General features: G+C 32.8%; 1 protein-coding gene and 1 pseudogene across 1 annotated transcript; one reads left to right on the top strand and one right to left on the bottom strand.

Moving 5' to 3' along the window:
- Positions 1 to 1,348: 1,348 nt before the first annotated feature.
- Positions 1,349 to 3,467, top strand: LOC129876480 (beta-fructofuranosidase, insoluble isoenzyme 1-like; annotated as a pseudogene).
- A 1,237-nt stretch (positions 3,468 to 4,704) lies between these two features.
- On the bottom strand, positions 4,705 to 8,898 carry LOC129877599 (F-box protein SKIP24). The gene is made up of 5 exons (XM_055953123.1): positions 8,567 to 8,898; positions 7,205 to 7,378; positions 6,717 to 6,879; positions 6,490 to 6,628; positions 4,705 to 5,543 (listed from the first exon to the last, which is right to left on the bottom strand). Coding segments are annotated over exons 1-5 (717 nt in total). The 5' UTR covers positions 8,806 to 8,898; the 3' UTR covers positions 4,705 to 5,541.
- Between the last annotated feature and the right edge of the window lie 620 nt (positions 8,899 to 9,518).

Raw genomic sequence — 9,518 nt, 5'->3', positions numbered from 1 at the left:
TGGACTCAATAAAACTATCGGAACACGAATTTGAGGTCTCCTTGACCTGAAACTCGTGAAGGTAAAAAAATAAACACACATAATGCCTAAATAGTCCAAATTTGGTAAAAAATATATTCCGAACGTCATACCATTTTCAGCCTCCTAAACACTGGATCAATGGTATATATGTTTCACTCTAATCCTCTCCTCTGTTCGCTTACGTTTACAAACACAAAAAGAATTTTGGGGCTCCTAAATGACTTTGACTATTTGTGTTTGTGTTTTAAATTGATATTTATTTTATATGCCTAGAATATATATATTCAGATTCATCTGTAAAATTAATAGTATAACGTATGAGTTCATGTATATATAATATTAAATTGAGTTCATTTATAATATAAAGTTGAAGGAGCCTTATTATTTTACACGTCTTCTTCTTCTTCTTTTATTTTAATGTTCTAACACAATTTTCCTTAAATATAGATTAGTGATCCCTAAATATCAGTAATTTACAATTTTACAAAGTTTACACATCTAATGTGTTGACTCTCTATTTTTTTTGGAGAGATAATTCGATATGTAAATTTAATAGTTTAATATTGATTTTTAAAATTTTTTTAATTGAATATTTATTAATATTTTAATAATTTAAACCATATATGTGTGAAAATTATCAACATTTTAATAATTGATCTCGCTAAATATAAACTATACGCGCCCATTTCGTGTGCTTTTAGCTGCTTATTCTTATTTGATTGCCCGTGTCTTTTTATTTATTTAGTTTAGTTTAGTTCTTTCACATAATAAAAGACCTATATTGATATAATATATGCTTTTCATATTTGTATATGATCATATTCATGGTTACACCAATAAATATATGATGACATAAGCGGTAACAAACATTGTCATTACAAAAAATATAGTTAGATATTTTTGTCTTAATTTATCACTTAATCATGATAAAAATTTGTATAGTTTAGTTTAACTGATGCATATAAACTTACCTCATTTTAAATAATCTTGAGCATAATGTATGTGCAATTTACTACGCTTTGTGATTAGTTAGTAATTTGATCTGCATTTTCTATTCTAATATATTTATTGTGTCCTTATATAATATTCTATTTGTTTTTTTAAAATCTTCATTAGAGCTTTTTTCAATTGCATTGAAATGCCTTTGCTAATCACTTTCAATTTAATTCCTTTTTATGTGGTCTTGGCTGGATGCTCCAAACAACAAACATCAGATCCCACTCTTAAGATCGAATTTTATATTAAATAGATTTCACTAAATTTTAGCTAAAATCTCGATTCATTTATAGTAATCTGGTTATTTCTTTTTAATTTTTTTTTTGAATAGGTCCAATGTATTACAACGGAATTTATCATCTATTTTATCAGTACAATCCAAAAGGAGAAGTACGGGGCAATATTGTTTGGGCTCATTCAGTATCCATTGACATGATAAATTTAGAGCCCGCAATTTATCCATCGGAAGTGTTCGACAAGTATGGTACTTGTCCGGATCAATCACTATTATTCGGGGCAACAAGCCCGTTATCCTCTACATTGGAATAGTGGATGAAAACCAAACTCAAGTACAAAATTATGCAATTCCAGCTAATTTGTCTGATCCATTTCTCCGTAAGTGGATCAAGCCCGATAATAATCCGTTAGTAGTCGCTAACGAAAGTATCAACAAGACCAAATTTCGTGACCCAACGACAGGCCAAGATGGGCGTTGGAGAATGTTGGTTGGCAGCCTGAGAAAACGGAGAGGATTAGCAATATTGTATAGGAGTAGGGAATTCATGAAGTGGATCAAAGCCCAACATCCACTCCATTCATCTGTTAATACTGGAAAGTGGGAGTGTGTTGATTTTTTTCCAGTATCATTGGAGCATACAGATGGTTTGGACACATCATGACAAAATTAAACATGTTCTGAAAATTAGTCTTGATGATACAAAATTCGATTACTATACCATTGGTACCTATGACACGAAAAAAGATAGGTATGTTTCAGGCGATAAAATGATTGATGGATGGCATGGATTGAGACTGGATTATGGTAATTTTTATGCATCTAAGACTTTTTATGATCCTAGCAAGAATCGAAGAATTTTATGGGGATGGGCCAATGAATCAGATGTTGTTCCAACAGATGCCATCAATAAAGGATGGTCTGGAATTCAGGCTATTCCTCATAAATTATGGATTGATCCTAGTGGCAAACATTTGATCCAATGGCCTGTTGAAGAAATAGAAATCTTGAGAAAGCAAAAGGTCGAGCTAAGAAATTACAAATTGAACAAAGGAGAAAATGTGGAAGTTAAAGGAATCACACCTGCACAGGTTTTGACTTTTTTTTTCCCCAAAATAAATATATATTTTCATGAAATTATTGTGATATATAAGTTACTTGTTTGAGTCGTGAAAACAATCACTACATTTTATGTTAGAACATCCTACATCATTTCGCTTGGCATGTGACCTTTTCTAAATTTGTAATAATGCATGTTTTATGATCTGAATTGATCTTTTGTATGATTTTTTTGTGACAAGACAAATTTAGAGCTAATTTGTGAGTGTTAATAATGACAGGCTGACGTTGAAGTTACATTTTCCTTTTCAAGTTTGGAAAATGCAGAAATATTTGATCCTAGTTGGGCTGATCTTTATGCCCAAGATGTATGTGCCATTAGGGGTTCGACAGTTCAAGGTGGACTTGGTCCATTTGGACTCCTAACGTTGTCTTCAGAAAACTTGGAAGAGTATACACCTGTATTCTTCAAAGTGTTTAAATTTCAAGATAAATACAAGATTCTCATGTGCTCTGATGCCTCAAGGTTTATCTTCTGATCACATTTTTCTTATCAGCAAGTTTCTCTCCTCTTAAACTAGGGAGATCTCGCCCTTAAACTTTTGGAAAGGAAAAAATATTTATAGGAAGCGCTCCTCCTATTTAATGGGTCTTATGCGATGCAAAGGAGTTTTGGATATAGAATAATTATAAACATAATAAAAATTGTTATCTTTATGCTTTTGCAATTGGCTGACCTTGTTATTCAAATTTTTTTTTGGCAAATGGTCAAGCGTTAGAAAACATAAAAAGATGTACAAACCATCTTTTGCTGGATACATCGATGTGGACTCAACAGACAAAACTTTATCACTTAGGAGCTTGGTAAGATTTTTTTGATACTTTTTTCCTAAAAAATGCACTAAAATTCCTATTTCAACTCATTTTTCTTTTGTGTCGCATTGCCAATTAGTTGATATTTTTTTTTTCTAGATTGATCACTCCGTTGTCGAGAGTTTTGGAGCCGGTGGAAAGGCATGCATTACATCAAGGGTTTATCCAGCTTTAGCCATATATGGGGACACCCATCTATTTGTTTTCAACAATGGTACCGACTACCGAGACAGTTAAAATTGACACTCTTGATGCCTGGAGCATGGGTAAATCCGGCATATAAAACCAAAATTTATGGAGAAAAGAAGAAAACAACATTTCCTTTAATTTTTCTTTTCTTTTCATGTTGGCCTTCTTCTGATGAGAACTTGTACATATTTTCTACTTGTCCTAAATAATGAATAAAATATTCTTCTTTTTCTATTAAATTGAATTGATGATGATTGATATAGATTGCAATTATCTTTCTATCTATCGAGTTCTTATTTCATATCAAAATACACAAACACTTACATATTCCTTGGGTATATATACGAGGCACAAACAAATAAAGGACTTATATACTTTCAAATTAATGTAATGAAGTTGAACTTTTTTCTAGCTTTATAGAAAGTTCTAAGAGCTTTCTTTGCAATCTTTTTGTCCTCTTGATCCCGAAGAGCAGAAAAGACTAAAAGGAAATGATTGTCTGAAAGATTTCACGGATTTATGTTGAGACAAGATTTAATACTACACTTAATTAAGGATAACTTTTCGTCTTCAACCCTTTTCTTATGTATTTGACCATATAAACTTCTACTTGTTAGACATTATAGAGGTTCAGTGAAGACGATGTCTAGTGTATACAGCTTATAAATGTTATGTGATATGTATCCACTCTAATATTAATAACAATTCCTATGGTTAACCAAAACTAAACTAGACCAATATTATTTAAGCATTCAAATCCAATAATTAATGCTCGAATCCATTTTCCCAAACCATTGTCTCCTTAAATGGTTTAGACAATTCATGTCATATGATTAACTCTGGGGTCGAATTAGACCCAAACCATATTCTAACTGTCACAAAGCAAACAAGCAACTTTCTTGAGAATATATATATATATTCTTTTTATTTATGTTATGCTAAGAATTATAGCTACATAATTAACTTATTTAGGTAATGAGCTTGTAAGAATATTGCCAGGTGCGGGTTCAAGATTAATTTTCTTTTGCTCGGTGTAAACACCCTGATACAGATAAGTCATATGACAAACAAGATAAAACCATTGAAGAAAAACGAGTGACACGCCCTCATTTTGTAGTCCATTTCCTTGATTATTCCCTTTAACTACTTCCATTTACTTTTGCTTAGAGGATTTTGTAGAGGCACCAAAAGATTATACAAAACATAGCATTTGTCATCTTGTGTTCCCTGGCCAAACTGGACACAAATTTTCAAATGAACAAGAGGAACTAAGCAGCCTGCCCAATTCAGTATCAACACAAGGCACGAATTAGTTGGGTTTCTCAGTAAAGTAAAGCAGCAATTGATCCAAAACAAATCCCCTGGATATCCAATACATACATCATGATCCAGCTAACACATATTTAGACCTTGTAGTCTAGCATTTTTATAGACATACGAATAAAGTTTATCATAAAAATGAAAAACACCAAAGTAACATGAGATTTTTATGTTGTGCCACACAATTGACACAAGTTGTATAATGGTTCCCCTATGTATGACAAATGAAAATTGAGGGACCAAACGGGTTGCCTGTGTTTGACAAGAAGTTGTGAACCCAAAATATTTTCGACCCAAATATTCCACTTTTTAAACATAGGCAACCTCACACAAGTGTAAGTTGTGTGAGGCATTTTGATTCCCGTAAACTCGATTTGTCAAAACATAGACAAACATAACTTGTGTCAGTTGTGTGAGGTGAAAAAGTAAATTTTCTCGACTTGCATCAACTGGATATTTCAAAGTTGCCCTAGAGTCCCCTTTCCTATTACACAACATTCAGTTTGCTCTCTTTTCCAGACTCCGGGGAATAGTTCTCCATTTACTTGAACACCCATTCCCCATAGTCAAGCATAAAGACAACAACAACATTGTCCAGATTTTTACTTCATCCCTCCCGATACCACATATATCTGTTTCTAAGTGCACTTGAGGTAAAATGAATCTGCTATATTTTCAATAATCAACAGGAACACAGCAACTGCAATATCGGTTCCTAGCATGGAGCTTGGACAGAGATGCAAATAGGCTGAATATCCGTGTCATCCATTTGTCAGATAAACCAATGTGAAGATTCCTCAACCATGAGTAAATCATCTGATTCAGTTGTGCATCAACTCTTAGTTTCCTTCTGAGAAATTCAGCAAATTTGAGTCACATTTTTGCAAGTGAGATGATAAATAAAGTCAAAGCACTAAAAATGATCTAGCAACCAGAACCAATGTGCTATCAAATTGATGGCCAACAACAACAACCACCAAAAAGGAAAAAAAAATGGGGGGTGGAGGGTGGGTTGGGGTGGGGTTATATGGGGAAAATAAAAAGACTATCCTTGAACAAGCTAAATCACTGCCACTTAGTAAGTGGATAACCAAAAACACCACTACATTTTGTTCAGATAACATACATAGTACCATTAGAATATATATGTTGACATCTGGTTGAGACTAGTAGATGCTTTCACCGGTCCTTCCATTATTACATAACAATTGCTCCATCTATTCCAAACATAGTTTGACCCAACACGAAGTTTAAGAAAGAAACAAATATTTCAAAACGTGTGATCTTAAACATGTCATAACATTTGTGAGGCAAAAAGACTTTTGAAACTTGTGGTTTTCAACATGCCATAACCTTTTTGTGGCTGTAAAAATTTCTCATTAGGCATAAATGGAAAGATTGCTAAAAGTGAGAACTGAGAAGTTTAAAGTTAATAATTTCTGGGCATGTCCAGTTGAGGCATGAGTTTTGTTTTTATCATTGAGCTGTACAGAAACACTTTTGGTAATAAAATGTCGAAGTTACCAAAAAAAAATGATAACTTCCAACTATAGAATGTGTCATTCTTTTTGGAACAAACAAATATGGAAATAGTGTCGAACAAATTTGGAATGGGGTTGTGCTTGATATCCACTTAGATTTTGTATCATTGAAAAACAAAGTTGACAATCTGGAAAAGCCACTCCTACAACATTACATTGCATTCTTTCAATCCCAACTCAAGTAAAAAGCATTTACTTTTTCTGAAAAATAATAATTCAAATTGCATAGAAAGAGTAGAAAGGATTAGACTTTACACTTGATGTTCTTAAATCTTTTCCTTCTCATGTCATGTTCATCAATCGGGCTGACTGTTAAATTAAATTCCCGCACGGGGTGATATTCTACTGAAGCCAGTTTTTCCCTTGCTCTCTGCATTCTCTTTTTTTCAACTCTCTGCAATAATATAAAGGTAAAGTTCATAATGCAGTTCATAAACTAGATGAATGCCACATTATTGTCCACAAAACAAATGTAAACTTACAAGGGCCATCTCTAACCCTTGAATTTGTTGTTTGCAAAGCTTGAGCTCCATCTCAATGGCATGGATACGATCATCAATAGGTACATTGCACTGCTCAACTGTCTGCCTCTGCTTACCCCGGACAATCTCCGGCTGCCAAACATTTAGTGCAACTTTGGCTTGCCTGATGGAAGCAAATCAATTGCAAAGTCAAACATCAGCTGCATCATTTTACATTTATCTTTGACTAACAAAGAATAATGTAGCAACTTCTACAACAACTGAGCAAACAATATTGTGACGCTCCTATATAAAACATTGTTTTCTACACCAATTGAAATACCAACACATGTCATATATCATCTCCTAATTGTATTTTCGCTTATGAGATTTTCAAAAGCAAGCAACCTGCTGTTCGTGAAAGCCAGACCCCAACCTCCATATTGTAAGTAAAACTGAAGAAACAAAAACAATAAACATTATAAGAGTAGACTTCTGTCCTTCACTACCTGATCTTACGCATATTTAACAACTCAGCAACACTGTTCTTTATTTTCTCTTTCTCCTCTGCAGATCGAAGTTCCATCTCTCCAATCCTCTTAGAATGCTCATTAATTTCACTCTGAATTCTTAAAACAGCCCTTCTATGGGCCAAAAGCTTCTGTTCTCGGACTTTTTCGTATCTAGTTGATATTAACAACCAATTAGTTCTCCCATAAGATTTACTAGCGAAGATTATCTTAAAAAGAAGACAAGATGATATGGCTAAAATGCCGCGAATATTTAAGAACAGAAGACATAATACAAGAGCGGTGTCTTCTGACCATCAGTATTTTAGAATATCACACAAATATTCAGCAACAACATACCCATGCGTAATCCCACAAGTGGGGTCTTAGGAGGGCAGTGTGTGTGCACCCTTACCTTGTGGAGGTAGACAGGTTGTTTCTGAAATATTACACACATATTATTTGCAGATAATGAGATAGTATTTGCAAATCAATGTTTGTTTTGCAATTTTTTCTATTTTAATTTCAACTTGAAATAGAGAATTTGAAGCGAACTGGTTTGGCGAATATTTCAATGAAATTTAATGGCTTGCACACTCCCAAAACTTCAAGTTTTTTACAAGTGAAATTCATTCTAAACACAAAAGAACAAGCACTCACTTTCTCAATTTCAATTTCAAATACCTGTTTTTTCAACTTCAACAAAGTACTGTATTGTTTTGAGTTTAGATCAATTATTTGGATGTTTTCGAACATCCTAGCCTTTGAGAAAGTTGAGTGCTTTGTTAGGTTCATGTTGTATCCACCTTGGCAGAATTGACAAAATCTCTAGCCTTTCCGAATTAAAAGGTCCCCAAAGCAACTAAAATATTCAACTATCATTCAAACTGCTAGAGACTAATTAGCCTAACTTGGCTTGAGCTGGTATCTACGCCCTCCAACTTTGAATGTGCACAAATAGACACTTAAATTTGTATAAAATTGAACAAGTAGACACACACATCCTATGTGTCATAATACATATAGGATGTCATGCAAGAGCAAATTGCCACATAAGACACCATATAGGATGTGTGTATCTACTTATTCAACTTTTGGATAGTTAAAGTGTTTAATTGTGCACACCCAAAGTTTAATTGCATAGATGTCAGAGGCTAAGTTAAAGGGAGCACATTTATATATTATGCCTTCTGCAAAAGATACAACAGCTTGCTCGCAACTAGGCTAATTAGATTGTTTCTTCTTCATCATCAGCTAAATGTAAACCTACGTATTTATATGATCCAAATACACTAAAACAACATAGACATATAAATAAAGGAAATTATGAGGACATGAGAGTGTGTGGGCGCGCATATATACCTAATTTTGTAGAGCGATTTGTTGAAAACAGAAGATGAAGATGAAGGATGTTGATATTGGGGGAAATCGGCGGAGAACAAAGAGGACCAGAAAGAATCATCGGAGGAGAGTCGATTGAGAAGTGTGCAAGTTATGGAGAGGCAGCAAAGATCTTTGTAGTTGAAGTTGGAGGATTCAATTCCGATTTCAACGATTCGTCTCCATAGCTCCTCCGGCAAAGCTGAATCCGACGCCGACATATTCTACAAAGCCGGCCCGATTTCTGTTTGATTGTAGATAAATTTAATAAGGGCAAAACAATTTCTCAGAAAAAACATAACTATAGAGAATATATTATATTAAAGCTACTACAATCAAACCTTATTTGGTTACACTTCTACTTATTGGCATGGTGGTTTTATGTCAAATTAATAAATATATATAATATGTTTTAATATTAAATTTATTTTATAATAATTATTTAGTATTCTTTTGGTCTAATTTATGTGCTAGTGTTTAATTTGATAAAGAAAATATTTTTAAATTTGTGACCTAAATTACTTTTTGATCATTTGTAATGTTAAGTTAAATTATTTTCAATTGCAGAAAAAAAAATTATTTTTTTGTTCTGACTAAAAAAAAAATGAATATCACAAAATTGACACAAAGGATATACAAATTATCACCTTATGATAAATTGATATTATTTTGTGTAAACATTCGATACAAATTTTTTACCATCCACAAATATTCTTTTGAATACTTTAATTTCAGTTTGTCTTAGTCATTCAAAATAGGATCCTTTAATGGAAAAATTACAAGGATATATTATTTAAAACCTTAATTAACAATAGATGTATATACTCCCTTTTAATTACAAAATTAGTTTTTTAATTACAAACATAAAAAAATTAACTTTTGAAATTTATTTATATAATTTATTTAGTACTCCCTCCATTTTTATCTAATTATC

Source organism: Solanum dulcamara, chromosome 12, assembly GCF_947179165.1.
Source record: "Solanum dulcamara chromosome 12, daSolDulc1.2, whole genome shotgun sequence".
Classification (NCBI taxonomy): domain Eukaryota; kingdom Viridiplantae; phylum Streptophyta; class Magnoliopsida; order Solanales; family Solanaceae; genus Solanum; species Solanum dulcamara.
Note: the sequence above shows the minus strand (reverse complement) of the source record. Positions and strands in the feature narration are given on the sequence as shown.